Raw genomic sequence first — 21,279 nt, 5'->3', positions numbered from 1 at the left:
ACAGCAGCACAGCAAGTGTGTGTGTGTGTGTGTGTGTGTGTGTGTGTGTGTGTGTGTGTGTGTGTGTGTGTGTGTGTGTGTGTGTGTGTGTGTGTGTGTGTGTGTGTGTGTGTGTGTGTGTGTGTGTGTGCGAGCGAGCGCGTTCCTGCGTGCTCTTCATTTGTAAGACCACAGCTTCTTTGAACAACCACAACTGATTTCCTATCTTACACCGTCTCACTCTTTCACCTCCTGGCAAACTGCAGACTGTTGCGACTCGCAACAACGTGTAGGTGTTGTTTTGATAAGGATGCAGTTGCCGTTTGCCAGGGCGGCGGCACAGAGATTATGTGACTGTAAATAAACTATAAATAAACAATGCAATGTCTTGATTTCGGTCTCCATGGTTCCATTCAACTGCATTTAACAGTCTGTTCATAGTCTGTTTTCATACATCCTGTTGTTTTTGCACACATTGGTGAGCGGAACATCTCAGTAATAGTAATACAGCGGTTAAATAAAAGGGTCGCCATAATGTCTGCCTTCCCTGCAGACTGTTGGGTCTTCAGAAACTGACATATGTTGGGATCATCCAAGTTATATAGGAAGCACAATGTAAGGCCAGTAACATTCTCTACACAATGTGGATGCAAACGCTCATTGTATGTTAAAGTTACACTGTGTAAGTTGATTCTTTTAAAATTATATGTGCTCATTAATGTATAATTACTTCTACCAACTAATCAAGTATTCTCGTAAGCGTAGAATCTGCCATTTATAATACATACGGGTGAGTCGCTCGAATGGCGGAAGCCATGTTGCGCCTCCATCTTGAAAATACAGTAGCCAAAGAGGGACATACCTGGAAATTCAAGCTTTGACTTTCGCGCTTTTACACTCAGTGTCACCGTGACGAATGCGAGGAGGAGATTACTCACGACTGCCGGCAGATTTTAAATAATACGGCCACCGCAGGAGTTAAAACGCCCTCGGAATGGGAGAGGCTAGAAAGTAATATTCAGTTGGTAGTCATATACAATTTCACCGCTAGATGGGAGAAAATCCTACACAGTGTAGCTTTAATGTCATCGCATAACTAAATATGTCAGACCACAATTTATAACGCAGATACTCAACTAACAGGGAATGCTTCTCAGAACTTTTGGCTAATGTTCTGGCAAGATTCTCAACAAATGTTTATTCTCAGTTATCTGGTCTTTAATAATGTTCTCAAAATGTTAGCAGCAAAACGTTATTTATGCGTCGTTCATGGAGTGTTTTTTCATCTAACGCTTTATAAATGTGGCTCTGCCCCTGGAATTACGCTCCATCATGGGCCTGCCCTTGTTCAAGACCAGGCTGAAGCACCATCTCTTTAGATTGGCTTTTGACACCTGATGGACAACTGATTAGCATAATGATTTTATAGATGTTTTGTATTTTATTGTATTGTTTTGTATTTCACTCATTTTTTTTTTTTTTTGCCTGTACTTTTGTCTCTGTCCAGCGCTTTGATCAACTTTGGTTGTTGTAAAGCGCTTTATAAATAAAAATTGATTGATTGAAATGTGGCTAAAATTCCGGTGATTTGAACGCATCTGAAGTCGTAATTATGACTTTATGAGGGCACATCCTCTTTCGGCATTTAAAAAACTACTGTCAGGATTTACTAAAGACGCTGCAAAGATTTACAAAGTTAGCGCTGAAAAGTCATGGACTGGGTTATTTTTGCAGCTGACCTTATTGCATATGCATTTATAGGAGTTTCCCTTTCAGACGCAAAATTTATGGGAGGAGGGTATTTAAATGAATACACCCCCCCCCCCCCCCCCCCCTATAATGGAAATGATCCGGCTAAAACTTGTGTTCTTCTATTTGCGTGCCATCAGTAGATCACGCGCAGAACTTTCCACTCCCATTGGCGCTTTTGTGGGATTATGCTCTTACGCTAATTCGCCTTGTTTAGTAAATCTGGAGCCTAAATGTCAATGTGTCCCCTAGCGCCCCCTAGAGTGCTGAGATTTGTTGTCACCACAGCAACGCAAAAACATGCTTTTGCAATATATTGGCCAAACATTTTCATCTGCAAGTAACATTTTGTACTTGATATCCAGTGTAATTCTCAGCCCTGAAGCAAAATCAGTTGAGAACAAGTTTTTGGCCTAGTAAACCATGTTCCACATCCACCAAAATCTCTTCATCTCTTTCAGTTTTTACCTCTCTCTCAGATCTGTGGCTGTGTTTTCTAGGCGGATGCTCTGCAGCTCACACACACGCTGCTCTTTTCCTGTTGTGCACTACTGTAGTGAGCTACACCGTCTACAAACCAGGATTCAGCGTGGGCCAAAAGAGGACATGGAAGGCTGATCTCAGAACATCCTCAGAAAAAAATAGGTCAATACGCATTAGCCGCGACCACATACAAAAGTTCCTTCGCTTGGACTGGAGAAAACCATCTGTACGCGTCCTGTCTCTCTCTACACCGCTCCACCGTTTCCTCTTCTAAAGGTGACATATTATGCCCCTTTTCACAAGATGTAATTTACATCTATGGTGTCCCCAGAATGTGTCTGTGAAATCACAGCTCAAAATACCCCACAGATAATTTTTTATAGCATGTTAAAATTGACACTTTTTGGGTGTGAGCAAAAATGTGCTGTTTTTTTTGTGTGTGTGTGTGTCCCTTTAAATGCAAATTAGCTGCTGCTCCGCCTCTGTTCAGAAGACAGCCGATCCTTTACACGAGCTTCGGATACAAACAATAACAAAACACGTTGCAACTTTTAGACGGACGTTTCTGAATGGTTACTGGATACACTTATGTAGTTGTTGTGGAGTTACACTGATTCATCTCATCGACTTGCATGAACCGTCATGTGTAACTTTTACACAAGTTGACACAGTTCTCTGAGGTCTTTATAAGACAACTGTGAAATTTTTTGGTCAAATATTGTTCTGTGCTCGTCTGTGCAGCAACGACAGAACAGTTTGCATGCTTTGCTCAAACTTTTGCCACTGTAGAACTGGTCACACTGTTGTCGCTTGAACACCAAATGGCGGCGTGGGTGGAAACATGCAGATTAAGGGGCGGTACTATTATAATAAGATCCCCTTCCTACGTCAGAAGGGGAGCGAAATCTGACCGTCTTATTTTTTGACATGCTTGCAGAGAAAGGCTTACCAAATCAAGATTACTGGGTTGTCACTTTTCACGTTTTCTGGGTTGGTAGATCCACCGGGGACCCGATTATAGCACTTAAACACGGAAAAGGTAAACTTTTCATGATATGTCCCTTTAATATTCATATTTACGGAGCACCACAACAACACACATTCTTCAGTACTATCAATGCTAAACCTGTGGCTGCGTTGACCTCTTCCACGAAATGTCACTAAACTAAATCCATGTCGCGGTTACATCACACCAATGTCAAATTCACGCCATTCTATTGACACAAATGCTTTATCCCTTTATTGACAGGTTTTTGCAACTCTTCGGAGATTATGGGGTTGGCATTTTAAGCACTTTAATGGCAGCGAACAGTCAAAGTGATTAGGCAACAAGGGTGATAAGGGGTGAAAATAGATAAAGGCTATTATGCCCTTCGCCCTGAGGAAATGAATCAATATTGTGTAGTGTTATGGATGAAGCCTGTTAGTCTAATGCGTATCACAACAGGCCCCGAAATACTCCTAAGTGCTTAAATGCCTATTGAGTTTGGTGCAGCCCACTCCTATTTCCTGACCATATGATAGCCAGTGATGAGAAATAGAGAGAGAGAGAGGGGGTTCCTGTCTGCCTGGAGGAGAGGAATAGCAACATGAATCTCACTTTCTGTCATCCGCGGTGGAAAGAGAGAAATGAGAGGGCTGTTCCTCGGGTCATCGCCTCGCAGACAGAAGATGGTGTCTGTGAGGCAAACGCGTGCGGGTCATTCTCCTGTTCAGGTGTGGATGACAACACGGGGGCACTCTTAAAAGTAACGGTTCGGAAAGGGTTTTGCAGCCTGACACCACAGGAGAAGTTTCTCTAAAAGTTTCAGAAAGAAAACCATCTGTGTACTGGTGCTCTAAAAACCCAGAAACCAATAGACTCTTATGAAAAATGGAGTCTAAATGGCAGCAAACAAGGGTTATTTGGCTTCTTTTGGTGCGGATTAGAAACCTGCTGCTTTTTAGGTTTTATGAAAACGAGTAAATTGTCTTAATTTAACACAGCTACATTCCTGAAGAGAAGCGATTTTTCTTTTAATAAAAATAAATAGCATAATGAGTAGACCAGAAGCGAGCATGAAGAAGGTAAATATGGTCAATTTTGATTTAATGTTGAGCATAAACCCAAACACAAAGAACTGTTTCAGCATAAAAGGGCTTTAATATGGTTCTAAATTATTAATAGCATAACCGCCGCCTTAGACAGAAACGCTTTTATATGTCAAACATAACAGCAATAAACACTAGCAGGTTTTCCCTTCACTGAAAAGCACATAAAATAACACTTAATTTCAACATTTATTTGAACATTTATTTCAACATTAAAGTTATCAAGACAATTTCATTAAGTTACTGCAACTTAATTTATTCTCAATTAACGCAGAAATTCGAGTTCAAATTACACACAATATTAAGTTAATATAATGGTCAATGTTATTATGTCAACAGCGCTCAACAAAATGTTTGCAACTTAAAAGGTTTAATTAAATAAATAAATAAATTGCAACCATACATTTATTTAAGTTATGGTTATGGTCTCCTGAATTATTTTCAGAACATAATTTATTCACCCCAGGGTTATCAATAAAGTTACTTAAAAAGTTACTTAAAATAAATAAACTAAACTAAATAAATAAAATAAACATTAGCTTAAATAAAAACATTTTATTTTATTTTTTCAAAATCAACATTTCATATTTTCATTTAATTTAACATGATATACTAAAATAGCTTAACCAAAAAATGAAATAATTAATAATTAATACAAACTACAGACATATTTGTAAAAAATAACTATTAAAATGACAAAAACACAACAAAATGACAAAAGAATATATAAATATAAAATGAAAACGGAAAGTACAAGAGTAAAAATCGTTAGCCTCAATGTTAATGACTTAGGCAATTATGCTGAGGCTAACGTAATTCAAAATATTAAAAGAAAAACTATAATAGTATCTCAATGGTACTAAAATAACACTGACTGCCCCTCGTGTAATGTCAACCCTCTATGAAAGAAGATCATTTGAAAACTGTCTCAGTTTTGTTTCAGACTCAGAAAGAAATATTCTTCAAAAGTACGGTTTTTGGTTCTGAATATTTTTACACTACAAGGAAGCTTCAGATCAACAGTGTTCACTCTTAGAAGAAAAGGTTCTATATAGAACCTTAAAAGGTTCTATAGGCGCTTCGTATTTGGAACCCCTAAAAAGTTCTATACAGAACCCAAGAAAGGGTTCTTTCTTGTCATTGTAGAACCTTTTTAGCATAAAAGGTTCTTTGGAGTTGAGTAAAGAACCCTATGGTTCTATATAGAACCCCAATGAACCCTTTTTTTCTAAGAGTGTAGAACCCTTTAGGGGTTCCAAATACGAAGCGCCTATAGAACCTTTTAAGGTTCTATATAGAACCTTTTCTTCTAAGAGTAGTCCAGTTAAGGGTTAAGTCTTGGATAAGGGTTAGTTCACCCAAAAACCTGTTCTGTGGCACAAAAATAAGAGATTTTGAAGGATGTTCATAACCAAACAGATGAGGTGAACTTTATTTTTTGGCAAACTATCCCTTTAAGGACACACACTGAAGAACCTTAAAGAAGAGCTTCATGTTTCATTCATTTTGGGAGATCCCCCAACACTTCTCAGTAGAGTTCATCCGTTCCAGATAACATGTTGACCACCCTGGCCTGCGTAACTCACGTACACAGCGGGTTTCCATTCGTTTGTACCTCTCCTCTTGCAATGCGTAGTGTTAATTATTAAGGGATTTTCATACAGTCAGTGCGTCTGGTGCCCTAAACCCTCCGTCACACATATTCCACTCCAATCCATAGGGACTCTCTCTCTCTCTCTCTCTCTCTCTCTCTATCTCTCTCTCTCTCTCTCTCTCTCTCTCTCTCTCTCTCTCTCTCTCTCTCTCTCTCTCTCTCCAGCTCATATCTGTCTTAAGATACAGAAGCTTACGAGTGTTACTTGATCCTGAATCTACTTTGACATCAGCAGTGGCAAGAGTGCATGGCGTGCATATTAAACCCACAGCGCCTACGCAGAACGCATATATAGAGTACAAACTGACCCATTCGTGCACCTTTAGTTTAACCCAGAGAGAGCAGGTTTTGCATCCCGCTCGACAGCATGACGGTCTGTCACGTCACACAACACAGACGAGGTTGGTCATGTGGTTAAAAAAGCAGCCACTGTAGCCTGTCTGTATGGATGTGGCATGTTTAATATATAAAGAGTCAAGCAACAGAAGAAAGCTGCTGATGGGCCTTAAGGGGCCATTTTGAATGTCTTGATAGTGTTTGCGGTTTATTTTACATGTGAGCTTAATTGCTTTTTTTTTTTTTACATGTTTTCATCGGAGAGCAAGGTAGCCTGGGTTAAAATCCTGACCTTATATAATAATAATAATAATAATAATAAATAATCAGTAATAATAATTAATATTAATCAATAATCTGTTCACCTGCAATTTTGCTTTATTTAAATAAAAATGTATTGTGAAATGTCAATAATAATAGTAATAAATGTTATTATTATTAATAATAATAATATTTAATCATGTTAAATATATTAATATTTAATTATATTAATTAGTATTGCATGATAAATTATTATTTCTTTACAGTAATAAAGCAAAATTGCTGGTGAACTTGAAAACCATCAGGTTTGACATTTTTATAATAAATCTTTGTTTTGAGTGACATGAGTTTGTCTCCCACCATGTCATGATAACAAAATGTTCAATTGAAAGACTTCATGAACTGTCGAAACGTGAATGTGAACGGTTGATTTCTGTCCTAGCGCTTTAGACAAACTTTTTCTTCAACCAATAACAACAATACAACTTCTTTATCAGACACAAATGTTTTTTTTCTGCTGATGACTCGAAATTTTGCTGCTTTAATTTCCATTATAAGGTGCAACAGACAGTTGATCAGTCAGTAAACCCTCAGTGGAGAGCATATCTCTCTCACACACTCACACACAGTGAGTTTGAGCTGCAGTGTAAGAGGATTTCATTCATCCATATTCACTGTATTGGACAGACTCTTGCAGTTTCTCGCTCAGCGTGCACTGGTGTGGTGTGGGGGGTGGGGTGGGGGGGGGCATAAGCTCTTGGTGTTAAGTCACTTTCTTGCTTAAATAAAGTCTGTCCCGCTGGGTCTGGAATAACTGAACACTTCGGGATCACACACCATTAATTCCTCTCTCAGAATGAAGACACTACGAGCTGCTTCATCACAGGTGCAAAAAAATAAACTAAACACACTATAATACTAACTACATCAAACCACAACATTTGAAAGTATAGTAATGCCATCAGATATTAATATAGATACTGTAGGCCTATACCATTCTACTAGAAGATGACCATATTCAGAATCATATTTGTCCAAAAATACATTATACCAACAAAAAAACAGAATGGTACCAACAGGGTTTTTGAGTACTATGGTACTACCATGGTATTTTGGACATGTTTTCTATTCTAATTACTATGGAGTACCATATTAAATATAATTAGTTCATATAAATATTTCAAAGCACCATAGTATTACCATCGCTGTACCATGCTACAGTCACAGTACTTTTTTTGAAAGGGATGGTATTAGGCTACATGGCATTACCATGGTAAATATACATAAAACCATGGAAATATCCCAAAAAATGTCCAGAAAACATGGAAGAACCATGGTACACATTCACAGAAAACAAATGGTACACCCAAAAAACCAATGGGGCATACCCAATTAATGATGGTAGTCCATATGTTAGTCCCACCAAAAAACCTCGATAGAACCATGCATCATATCCACACAAAATAGATTTTACCATGGTACTTTTTGATAGTTTTTATTAGCAGAAGAAGAGCATAATTTCACCCTGAACATTAATTCAAGAGGACACACTTTAAACCATCTTTACCGTATTAATTTACTCTCAGTATCTTCCCTTCCACCACCCTCTCTCCAGAAAATACAGAATCAATAAGAACATCGATATGAGCTCAGAAATTCCATTCAACGATCTCGAGTCTCCTCAGCACAGCCTTCATCGCGTTACACACTGACCGAGGCTGCCACAGTCTGACTGAACCAAACTAGGCTATGCAGAACGTTAGTTATATAAAGTGGCAAACACAATAAGAGTCTCGTAAACTTCTGCTCAACAACCCACCAAGCCAAACACTTAAAACGCGTCCAAACGACGGACAAACCCCCCTCAAAGTTCGACAGGGTCAGCGAGGGAAAGATGAAGCGCGCGCTTACCGTGCGTTTCTTTCACACAGCCAGAGAGAGCGATGCGGCGCGCAGCATCCCTGCCATCCTCAGCGAGAAGAGAAGAGAGGAGAAGAGAAGAGAGGAGAAGAGAAGAGAAGAGACTTCTGCTCCTCAGCTCTCCTCCAGCGCACACAGCTGCAGGCTCAGGCTCACTATCATGGCTGCTCTTCTGCTCTCAGTTCATCTGCTGTACGCCGCCGCCTACTCTCTGATTGAGTTTAGAGAGCGCAGAGACTGCGATGATCGCTCACTTTCTCCGGGCATATGCATGGACCATGTGATGAGACTCATCCCTCCATCTGCGCGAGCCCGAACAGCGCCACCCAATGGAGAAATCACGCTGTTCGTCGTGTTGGGCCGCCCAATGGAAAGTGAACCGGCCCAGTTCTGGGAGATTTAGCGAAACCTCCTCCATTTGAACAGGTTTCCTTAACATTTGAAGTAGCCTACCATTTAGATTTAAGATGTATATTGCTTTTTACATATAGGGGAGAGGGGATTGGCTTAATACTGTGGCTCTCAAGAGCTTTAAGGTTTGGCGTTGAAAGTAACAGAAATGGCATTTCTCTTGCAGTGGTTTGTATGTTGGTTTCTATGGAAGCTTGTTTTTGCCACAATTGTCAATTGTCACTTTATCCTATCTCACAATTTATTCTGTCTCGCGTTTGCGACTTTATCTCACAATTCTGACTCCTTTTTTTTTTTTTTTTAGCAATTCCAATTTTATACTATCTCACAATTATGAAGACAAAAAAGTCAGAATTCTGTGATAAAAAGTCGCAATTATCTTTTATTTATTTATTCCATGGCCGAACAATAACTTTAACCTCCAAACTAAAATTACAGTAGGCTATGATGTTTTTCTAATAGCTGTTGTATATATATAACAACATATTTTGTTCCTTAGTAATTCTGTGTTTTGAACAAAGTGGTTGAACGAATCATTCAATGACTCACTCATAAATTGTTTAGGCTGTGTCCAAAATTGAATACTTCCCTAAAAACGGTATGTGACAAAAGAAGTGGCCTATATCTCCGAATTCATAGTAGGCTACTCATAAAAGTACCAGGCAAAAAGTAGCCTGACTTGATGACCTACTTCCGGCGAGATTCTGAAGTGTGGGTTCAAGATCGCAGTGCATATTACATATTAATACCTCAGTGTACATTACACTGCATGTTTCATAAAATGTATTACTCTTTTAATTTACCAAATGCTTTTTAGTTCTTCACTTCTGTGTCTCAGCGTCTGCTTCAGCTCTGTTTGCCTGCGCTAAATTGCACCTCTGGGATTAATAGGAAGTAGGCCTTTTGTATTGTCCTGCCTCCATTAGACGGTCTACCCCTTTTTTGTAATGTGCACTGCAGAACTCAATAGTTTTAATCAAATAATAGCTGTCACACTTTACATAAATGTTTCAAACTAATTACAGAATATTTAGTTAAGTAAGTACTGGATAAGACTAATGAGCAATGTGCTGTAAGGCCTATTTCTTCTGTTTTTGTTTAAAATTATGCACACATTATTAAAAAAAATTGTCATATGGGCAACATCCACTAAAATAGACATGGCTGTGTTTAAAGCTGGCCCATATACTGTGTATAGGCAACACTTACTGTATCACAGCTGTTTTATGACTGTGGGTCTTCTTCGCCAAAATAATCAATGGGAGCTCACTTTCTCTGAGTGCTCTTGCGTGTGTGTGTGTGTGTGTGTGTGTGTGGGCTGGTTTTATACTCCTCTGTCTTTGTTGGAGTCTCATTGTGGGCTTTATTCACGTCTGGCTATAGCGCAGGTCTCGTCTGCTAACTGGCCTGTCAGTCTGCATTAGGTCTTGCTGTTTGAAAAGTGCACAATACAAACCCCGGCCCTCCTTTTAGAGGAGCACACATCAGCACACCTTATCTGGAGAGAGGTGATGATGCAGATTCAGATCAGATCAGACTCTGAGGTGTAACCCAGTTTGACCTTCTTTCAGTAGCTGGTGTTTGTGTGGATCAGGTTTTGCCCACATCGACCAGCGAAGCAAGCAAGAGGCTGTGCAATGTGGAGGTGTTTAAAAGTAAAGCTAACAAGTCATAGCAGAACATCTGGACGAAACAAAACAAAAATGGAAATGAACAAATAAATAGATGAAACGAAAAAAAAAAAAGTGCACAAATGTCTATTTTTTCAAGTCATTGTTGATATTAAACAATCTTTATACTGTACATTCAAATTAAATATTTATAAAAAATAAAGATCTTCAAACAAAAATAAATAAATAAAGTGCACAAATCCCTTATCAAATTGTTAAAATTGTTAATATTATTAAAGAATCTTTGTACATTCAAATTAAATATTTACAAAATAGCATTGTTCTTCAAACTAAACCAAAAACAAACTAAAGCAAAAACGGTCTCGGCACGTCATTGTTAACATCATTAAATAATATTTGTACATTAAATGTAAATATTGACAAACAATAATGTTCTTTAAACAATACAAAGCAAAACAAAAGTAAACAAATAAATAACAAACAAACAAATAAATAAAGTGCACAAATGTCTCGTCATTGTTAATATTAAATAAGCTTTGTACATTATAATTAAATATGTACAAAATAACAATGTTCTTCAAACTAAACAAGTGAACAAATAAAAAATGATATAAATAAAAAATAAAAATGATATAAAGTGCACAAATGTCTCATAAAATTGTTAATATTGTCAAATAATCTTTGTAAATTAAATAATTAAATACTCTTCAAAGAACAGTTTCTGCTGTTCTCTCATCCAAAAATACCACACAACTATTTATAGCAGTTTGTGTTTTGAGCATTTGAGTGTGTGTGTGTGCGTGCATGTGTGTGTGTGTGGCAGGGAGGAGGGAAGCTTTTAAGAGAGGAAGCAGAGGCTGCAGTGATGTAATGAGAAGTGAAGTGTTCATGGCACTACAGGCTGAACCTGTAAAAGATTCATCACTCTGCTTCGCGCTCACAGAGGAAGGAGACGCTTTTAAAGGCTTCTCTATAATGGATCAGAAGCACAGACCGAGCCACAGCACAGAACAAGTGATATTAATAACACTAACTTCATCATTAATACCTTCAATATATGCACGTGTGTGATATTTACAGTGGTTTGGCAAAGTACTTTGTTTGATATGTCAATAAATATGGATCTGAATATGAAGGGCAGGGGAAACGGGGGATGTATTAGGCAGATAGGCAGCAAAATGAAGTCTCTCTGAACAGACTGAGCAGTTATGTTTTGATAAAAACGTAATGTCTCTAAAAAATTGTCAATGCATTGCCCTATAGTCTTCCATTGTATGTGCATATCTACAAGACCAGTCAAAGCAGCAAATAATAAATCCTGCTTTACACTCACACTGACTGCACTTCCTCATTTATTTGCTGTCTGGCTCATGGGGGGGGGGTTAAAGACAGTGAGGAATGATGATAATTGTGTTGCATATTTTAATGTGAACGAACAATTAATAGATACATAACACCAACAACTTAAATTTAAGAATATATATATTAAAGGGTGCAGTTTTGATAGGCGACCAGCAGATGGCGCCTTGTGTTTAGTAATAGACTTCAAAGAGGCGAACATACTAGAGTGCTGACTTTAAACAGATATACAACTGCAGAGTACACAATGCATTTTCTGTCTAAAGTTTGTGACAGTACAGATATGTATCAGCCAAAGCTTTTTTTTTTTTTTAACTCCACTCGCGTCACACACAAAAAAAAGAAGAAAGAAAAATAATTATGGAACATTTTCAAGAAAAACGTATGTTCGTCATCACTGCCAAATAATAAAATAAACAAATAAATAACGATAAAAGATGATCACATCAAATATATCTTTATCTCAGAATACGAATATAAAAATATTTTGTATAAACCGCAGTGCTAAATGACTAGGCTAATGTTGGATTGCTTTGTGTGGAGTTAATTTTGTGCCATACATTTTTATATTTTCTGAATTGCAAAACATAACAATTATTGCTATGTTATCAATGCTGAAAAACATAGGCTACACGTTTGCTGGTCTTCGCTGGTTTCAACGAGGACCAGTTGGTTAATCTCTGGTGCTCTTCCTCACTTTTATCTGGAAAAGTTTTTTTTTTTTTTATCTTCATGGGAATGGTATATGACACTTTGTGGCTTTTGTGGCACTTTGTGCGACGTCAACGCACACACGCATGCGCGCGGTTGTTTTCATGTTTTATGGGGACTTTACATAGACATAATGGTTTTATACTGTACAAACTGTATATTCTAAACCCCTAAACCAACCCATCACAGAAAACCTTCTGTATTTTTACATAAAAAAATAAAAAAAACTTATTCTGTATGATTTATAAGTTTTTTTCTTCTTGGGCAAATTCCAAATGTTCAAATAAAAAAATATTATTGAGCAAAAATAGGCCTACTTTTGTCTATGAGGAGTAGCTATAGGGTGTGACCCCTAAATGAGGAGTTAAACCAGCTAAGACCAGCAGACCATCTGTGGCTGGTTTGTGCTTCCTTTCATTATTCTTTCTTTCTTTCTTTCTTTCTTTCTTTCTTTCTTTCTTTCTTTCTTTCTTTCTTTCTTTCTTTCTTTCTTTTTCTTTTATTCAGCAAGGACGTGGTCTCTAGATATGGTTATTAATGGTTTAGCTTGTTTACTGGTCTTAGGTTGTCTATCAAACTGGTATGTTGGTTTCAGAGGGGGTTTGGGCATTGAGCTGATCAGACATGGATATCAGCTGGGCAACCGAGTGGCCATTAGACCAGACAACCAGCTCTTGTTTGGTTTAAGGATTTCCTATACATTTTTAGGTTTCGAAACTACAACACTCACAGGCTGTGGTTTATTCACACAGCCTGTGTGTGTGTCTGAGTGAGGGAGAGAGAGAGAGAGAGAGAGAGAGAGAGAGAGAGAGAGAGAGAGAGAGAGAGAGAGAGAGAGAGAACAAGACATTGTGATTTACATACACCCCCCTCTGCCTGCTCCCCCGCCCCTCTTAACCCGTCTACCCCTTGTTCTTGTTCTTCTGCCTCTTTCTTCGCACTTCACTCACTCACACCGAGTCTCACACACTCCTCTCGCGACGCGACGCGCTTTCACACCTCCACGCGCGTTTCACTGAGCGGGCGCCGCAGGAAACAATGGGAACGGAGCCGCTTTGTGTCGGACAGAGACTGACGCGCTTCTCTGTGTTTGTTTAGGACTTTCTGCTCATAGACTCATAGCTATATTCAGGATCCCATTATCTCGCTTTAACTACACAATGGGCTGCTGCAGCGGACGGTGCACCCTGATATTTCTCTGCACGTTTCAGTTGGTAAGTTTGTTTTCTGAGAAAAAAAATTGTGCATTTCACACCGATAATGATGTGTTCACCATGCAGCCCATGCGAGCTGTTTAGTTTATAACACACGCCTGCCGTTTGCTTTGTTGTTGTTGTAAGGCTGCTGTTGCACTGGAGACACATTGAGTACATTATTTAAACATTGTGTGTGCTTGCCTTGAACTCTTGCCTTGATCTGAGTTAAGCTTGAGCATGTGTTGAAGTAGTTGGAGCCTTCATAAAATAGCCCAGAGTAGTAAAAGGCACTTTTATGACCAGTTGAGTGCTTCTGCTCTTGCACTAATGCAGCTTCAGTCATCCCAATTGAACTTTTCTCATGTGTCATACAAATGTATGAGTACTGTACTGGGATAAACCTGCAAAAGTTCATGAACCAATGAATTGTTTTGGATAAATCTGTTAAAACAGGGTTTCCTTTTTCTGGAAAAATGTGTGTTTCCATGCTGGTCATTCAATGCATCAACGCTGTCAGATGCAAAACATGTAATGTCTATAGTATACCGTAATATATATATATATACATGAAATAATATTACATGTTATAGTAAACCATACAATTATATTGATATATTTTTGAAAATTTTATAATGTAATGTTATGATTATTATAAATCTAGTTTTCAAACTAGCAATCAATCTGATTTTCAATTACATCTGTTGAATTTTCACCACTATTAAAATCAATGTTGCCATATTACCGTATACCGTTACCGTATAACCATTTTTTTTCATATCACACATGAATTAAATGCAGAAGCCATTTTTTTCTATATTTGTATACATTAAATATAGACTACAGTTTATTCATTCAAGAGCAGTGAGTGATTTTATCTTCGTCTTTTATTGTTTGATTAACAGTAATGACTGCAGCAGGTTTATTAGGCTGCTGTCATTTTAAGAGCTTCACGGATCCAATAAACTGTTACACACACATTTTCTTTCTCACTTAAGACATAACCGACTGTGTTTATGGGTTCACTTACCAAAACGGCATTTCGACATGTTTGTGTGTATAGGATTTTTGACCGCTTAGGCGCGTATCTGAAGCCCACAGTATATACTTTGCTTAAGCGCGTTCAGTTTTTTGTGTTTTTACAGTCTATGGTTCGGCTCCATCTCGGAGTGCACACACAGAGAGCCGACTAGGGAACAGTATTTATTTTGCGGCTTAATGCGCTTTTGATGATACTGTTTAATATCAGGCACGTCCTGAAGTTTAGCAACAGTAGACTGCATTTTACAACACTCACTTATTCGGCTGATTTGGATGTTAAGTTTGGCTTAGGAAGGAAAGCGTAATGCTATGAAGGAAAGGAACCGTTTTACGTCTATTGTCTAGTTTTTATAATCTTTGGAAGCCAAAATCGAAAAATCAATTACGATCAATCGCACAGCGACTATCATAACTTCCAGTGAAAGGACAGACGTCTTTCTGATGATGTATGCAGGACTTCTCCAATCATTTAGTCTGCTTAGACCCCGCCCCTCCTCAAATGATAAGCTTGCATTCAGATCGTCCTCCATCCAATCAACAACTGATGCATTAAACCGAGTCCCGCCCTACATTCTGTCGATAATCTGTTTTACTCAAATGTAATGTTGAATAAAAAAGATCGGTCTCTACAGTTTAAGAGAATTAGTGTACAAAAAAATACCCGCAAACGTACAGAGCTTTTGCAGGCTTGTTGAACTCATAACAAGTGAAAAATGGAAAGGGGACCTTCAGGATGAAGTGTCTATAAATATCCGACTGTGTTGACACAGAGGGTATTATGTTTACATGCTTTTGAACAATAGTTTAAGTATGTGAAAGTTCATTGCGAGGACTCTACGGTAAGCACTAAATTGATCTGTTTACACTCTAGATCGAGTTGGCAGGAGCTTTCAGTGGTTAGTCATTAGTTAGATCTACCCATGTTCCTGTCAAAGAGAGAGATGTTCGTCTCTCCTCAAGAAGCTATTACACTGTAATTGTCGCTTAATCTTTATTGCAGCCCGCTCTGGTTCATCGGATACTCTATCCTAGCTTAAGTGTTCATAGACGTTGTATGTCAGTGAAATGTTATATCGACTTCAAAGTCAGCCATCATCATTCTGCTGTGAGTGGCCGGTGTCCTGATTTCCATACGGAAAGTCTTGCAGCTGCTTTTTGCATTGTTTCACTCGACCTCCCCCATCCGCAATCCCAGTCTCAACAACTGAACCGATCCCACGACAATGTAAATAGGCGTTGTTCGCCTACACCGGTAAACAGCTGCTGGTGATTGCACGTTATTCTAATGTAACTGCTGTTGACTCTGTAGACACTTCTTGTTTTCTACATGGCACTGCTTGCGTAATGCTCAGTCGAGGTGCTGTCCATTCTTCCCACAATCCTCTCTGACAGGAGCATTAAAAAGCCGTTGACACCTGCCCCCCTAAAGACAGATGTGTAATGCACCTCGGTCCACACGTCACACACACTAGGGCTCTGTCAGACCTTCTGAGGTTGACAGGGTCCGTCTTCTTTTCATTTTAGGCACCTCGGGGCGGAAACATTCCTGAGCTTTGATGTAGTTCTGCTTTCTGTCTTCCTATGAGATCTTATTATCTTGATGTCACCGAGGTTACCGAACGAGTCGGCAGTTACTACTGTTCCTACTCGTACTGTTCTCAGTGGAACGATCTCACAACTCTGTTAGACTAACTTGCAAATATTAGTCATATACTGGATGATTGGTGAATTGACGAAGTTTTATGTTTTTTTACATTGCTTTAACTTTTACACTTTTTATATAAGTTATGCAAAATCGACTTTTTAAAGTCAGTCTAATGTAATTTAAGTACGATGTTCACAGAACACAATCAACAACTTTTTTGGTAATCCGTTGCGACTCGGATGTAAATCACAATACGGAAGAAAAGATCTGTCGCTACCTCTGTTTCTGTTCTGTTTACGTCTTTCAATATCAGTGCATCCCTAACCAGAATATCATATAGACTTGGGAGTGAGTCCAATAAGCAAACTACCCAACATTAGCAACCACATAGCAATGCCATTTGATTGGCATGTACAAGATAAGCTAAGGACTTTGAATGACTCTTCATTGCTCAATTCCACATCCTCTTCCTCAGACATTTTTACCCTTTGTTGCTCTTGAGGAACATCTGGTTTCCTCCGCCATATCTCTGTTCTTGCAGTAATAGATGGGGCGTTTGTTTAAAAGCACATGAAACTGTCAGCAGCTGGTTTAAAGACTCCCTGGTGGTTGCTTTTTTCATACAGGCGTTCTCCACATGGACCTGACTTAGTAATCACTATGTTTGGAGTGAATTGGACAGTTATCGAGTTCATTGTAATTCTGAGATGTTGTTCTCCATGAACCCTCTCTCATTATCACATCTCTCGCATGGTTGGGCCGTGCAGGCACTTGTGGTTAACCAGGGAGGAATTTAGTCTGTATCCAGGCAAAGCTGAATGAGGCTTTCTTGATAAAAAATTCTTTCTTTTGTTAAACAAGCAGCTTGAATTTTTATCTTTGACCTAAAGGAAAATTTCACCAAAGAATAAAACCCCTGTTCCAAATCAGTGTGACTGTTCTTCTGTGGAACAAAAAGGAAGACATTTTGAAGCAGGGCTTATTTGTCGTATGGAATATACTTTTATGGTGCTTTTTGGTCTCTGTGCTTTATTTCTATGGAAATCATGTGGATTTGGAATGACATGAGTGTGAGTAAATTTCATTTTTTTGTGAACTAATCCTTTAAGTATGTCAAAGGTGGAGATTATGTCTAAAAGTGCACGCAAATACACAAACCTCTGCCTTGTGCAATAAATGTCCTCTACAGTATTTCCTTAAGAGACGAGACAAACTAGGGCAGAAATCGAGAGACGCTTTGAAGAGAGCCAGAAACGGAGGGCTAATCTGTCAAAGAAAGAGAGTTGTACTTGCCGTGTTGTACACACTGGTGACTAGAGAGGAAAAGACACACTTAATGGTGAATAGAGAAAGTGACTGATGGACTGTGGGTAATGTATGGCAGTGGCTTTGACCTCTTTATGGCGAGGCTAGATGAGAGATACAGTAATGAGGTCAGGAGGAGTACGACCCATGATCGCACACGTCAAATCGAGGCCTGGATGTTTAATAGATCCTTACATTCAGATTCAAGGAATGTTCTGCATTGATAGCATTATAATCTCTATTTCTCCGAAAATGTAATTAATGAACGTATAATTGAAGTCTATGTGGCAAGGCATTGCAGTGAGTTTGTAAACCAAATATATGTACTTTTTTGTTGCTAAACCCTTATATCTTCTAAATCATCCTTAGTAATGGCACTACTGTGTTGTTAGACAACATCTGGTTACTGTATGAATTTTCATCGTAATTCATTTTAGTTCTCTTTTGTCTTTATGAGTCTCTTTCTGATGTACTTGCAACCATCGTGCAAAAGTTTGGCGGCTTTTCAAGGTCATAATAGGAGTTGAAAAATGTAATATAACTTTGCACAGATCAGCACAAATAAGTCTTGTTGCTAGGGATAGAAATCACTATTAAGTAATTCATATTTGGAAAAAGGAAAGCAGTTCCATTGTCAAATGATGAGATGTTCAATAATGAATGGTCCTGCAATTCCTGCAAAATATTAGATGTGGTAGGAGCTCCCAGTTAGCTGTAAGCTGTATGTTTTTCTCATAAAGAACTGGCAGTGATGAAAGCCAACTGGGGTGTTGCCTCATGTCATCTGTGTCTGAAAAGTTGCACCTCGACACACCGCAAAGACTATACAGTCAACGGCCAGATAACATCTGTTCTGTGCCAGCGTGAGAGGAATAATTCTCCATGCCAGCAGGTGGCGGTAGCCTGTATTCATCATTTATAAAGGGAAACTAGAAGAGCAGCTGTTTCTTACAATTTTTCCATTCAACTTCGTTGTTTGCTTGCTTTCATCGCTTGCCGTTTTACTTCTTGTGTAATGGTTCACTAACCTGAACATCCAGTCAGAGTGATCTCCAGCACCGATCATAGGCTGCGTCCAAAGATTTATAAATGCTGCTTTCGGAGGACGCATTCCAAGGTAGGAAGGGATCAAGGCACGTCCGAATGCAATGCTAGTTTCACTTCCTCTTTCTTGAGATACCTTCATCTGATTGATTTTTGAAGGATCCTCCGCTGCCTTTGATATCCCACAATCCTGTGTTTTCCATTCTGTGACAGTTATGCTAGATAAATAAGGATGGCGTCTCAAAGTTGCAGTGTAAAGTTTGCGTGTAAACGTTTTCCACTTCTGATGTCATTTTTTGCAAGAAATTACTATTGTAGTAATTAAATATTTGCTTAGTTATCACCAAAGCTTGCTCTATTTTGCTGTAGATCATTAAACCGTTACACTGCCTCAGAAGTCTGACTGAAATCAGTTTCATGAGGTTCCTTCGTGCGCAAACGCTGCCTATAAAGTCATTGCTTGATAAAGCAACAAGTCAGCTGCCTTCATTTTCAGATACATTTTCCTCGCCGGCCACACTGTAAAAAAAAATGTTGGTTTAACTTAAAAAAGCAAGTTACCTTGTTGCCTTAATTTTGAGTTCGTTGTAATTAAAAATTTGAAAGTTGATTTAACAAAAGATAAAAAGTTGTGATAACAAATCATGAAAATATTTTTTTACAGTGCATGTTTGCAATGCCTCCGGGCAGCTAATTTCGTGCATCCAAGACAAAGTCCTTTTCTACTTCAGTGGGGGAATCCTGAAATCTCAAAAAATGTGCCACTTCTTCATCATGCTCAGTCGGCCACAAGCCGGCGACGGGGACAGCTCTCTATATAAAGTAGTGCAGGAAACTCTTTCAAAGTATGTTAGTATGGCGTTTCGTCCATATCAGTTGAGAAATGCATGTGCACGAATCGTTAACAGTTTAGTAGTAATTGACTGTAGTAATTCTGTGGTAATTGACAGTGTGTCACCAATTCTGTGACGAGCTTAACTTGTATTGAACCCGTATTGAAACGTTCCTGTAATGTACACGCATGTATAATAAAGGTCCTGTCAGCATGCCCACCAAGCCCCCCTTTCCTCTTGGTCCATCTATAAGACGTAAAGTTGACATGTCATGTGTTTTTACTCTTAACCCCCCACTGAGAGACAAATGATCTAAACAAACAGCGTTCCCGTTGGAAACGAGAAGCCGCAGAAACGTGGACCAACTGACTTCACAAAGTCAAAGACTCTCACGGGAGGGCAGTAAAAATGTGAGGACGGGGTAATTTGTGGTTTAATTTGCTCAGGAGGTGTCATTACAGGGCTACAGGGGTTCATTGGTTATGTTGATGGAACCTTTTGCCCTCCTGTAAAGGTTAATTTGCCCCTGTTGGCTATTCCCCGACAGCTAGGGGAGTTAGAAACGCCCGGCGGTTTTACGAGACCCGACGGCAGCCTCTATCTCCCAGACAAATGAGCGCAGAGATGTGCGGCTCTGTTTATCAGCTGATTTGCATATGATTCAGCCCAACACCCAATGTGCATCTCCCAGCCAGACAAGCAGATGAATATTTATAAAACAAAGGGTGCCACCCTCTCTTTTCTCTCTCTCACTCACTCACATCTATGTTCTCTGAATTACCAACTTTCATTAATGCACTCAGGCTGTTATTAAGTGTAATTTGTGGAATGAATCAGAATGAGACGGCAGAAAAAGACACACACACACACACACGCTTCTAATGCTTCTGTGTAACTCGGGAATGCCTGATACGGGTTGATGGATAACATGCCTGATGAGGGATCCAGCAGAGAGAAAAACTGCAGGAGCTCTAGACCAAAACAATATCGCCATAGTGCCTCAGACATTTATTACTTACAACAATTGAGATGAAAAATATATTTTTCACGAATCTAGCTCGGTTCAACAACTTAGCGAGCTGCTTGCATTGGTAGCTACGTTTGTGTCAAAACTAAAGTATAATTTAAGGCAACATTCTTACTGTGTAACTTTGTAAGAGACTGAACGTGGAAAACTGCATCGGAAACAACTGGTTCCAATCAAGTTTGATCTTAGCATGTTGCTATGCTAACTGTTTGATACTGAACATGTGTAATATACTTACCACATACAAATCTTAAAAAGAAGACCGTAGTTTTGAATCCATATTTTTCTGAATTCAATAAAAGATGAAAGACTACTTTTCTCTTGATTGCATTCCAGATCTTGGAATACATTTTTCACAAAGTTTTCTTTACAGTGCATTAGGGCTTTGTCTCCGAACTTCGTTATTCGAAGATAATTCGAATATTTAAAAAAATAATGATATCCGAACGAATATTAGGCAGCATTTGATATTCGAATCTGTTATGGACATTATTTTTTGTAAATGTGTTTGCTTGTAAACGTTGTTTTCAATTCAGATTCAGAGACGTTTTCACGCCTGGTGATGTTGTGAATCGCGAGTTCATCTGGGCTCCTGTAGGTGACGTT

The 21,279-nt window shown here is 38.8% G+C and overlaps 2 protein-coding genes across 3 annotated transcripts in view; one reads left to right on the top strand and one right to left on the bottom strand.

Moving 5' to 3' along the window:
- The window catches only part of LOC306985582 (uncharacterized protein), a 52,205-nt gene extending 43,440 nt beyond the window's left edge, over positions 1–8,765 (bottom strand). The window contains exon 1 of the mRNA XM_079588001.1: positions 8,465–8,765. The gene's annotated coding sequence lies outside the window, so the exon portion shown is untranslated. The remainder of the gene's footprint in view (positions 1–8,464) is intronic.
- A 4,436-nt stretch (positions 8,766–13,201) lies between these two features.
- The window catches only part of nkain4 (sodium/potassium transporting ATPase interacting 4), a 58,678-nt gene continuing 50,600 nt past the window's right edge, over positions 13,202–21,279 (top strand). The window contains exon 1 of one of the 2 annotated variants that reach the window (XR_013794819.1): positions 13,202–13,799. Coding sequence is in view for 1 of the 2 variants with exons in the window: in XM_079587879.1 (XP_079444005.1) it covers positions 13,746–13,799 (54 nt within the window). In the remaining variant the exon portion in view is untranslated. The remainder of the gene's footprint in view (positions 13,800–21,279) is intronic. The other variant, XM_079587879.1, reaches the window with a different exon arrangement.

Source organism: Phoxinus phoxinus, assembly GCF_949152265.1.
Source record: "Phoxinus phoxinus genome assembly, chromosome: 18".
Taxonomy (NCBI): domain Eukaryota; kingdom Metazoa; phylum Chordata; class Actinopteri; order Cypriniformes; family Leuciscidae; genus Phoxinus; species Phoxinus phoxinus.
This window is presented reverse-complemented; position numbering and strand designations above follow the sequence as displayed.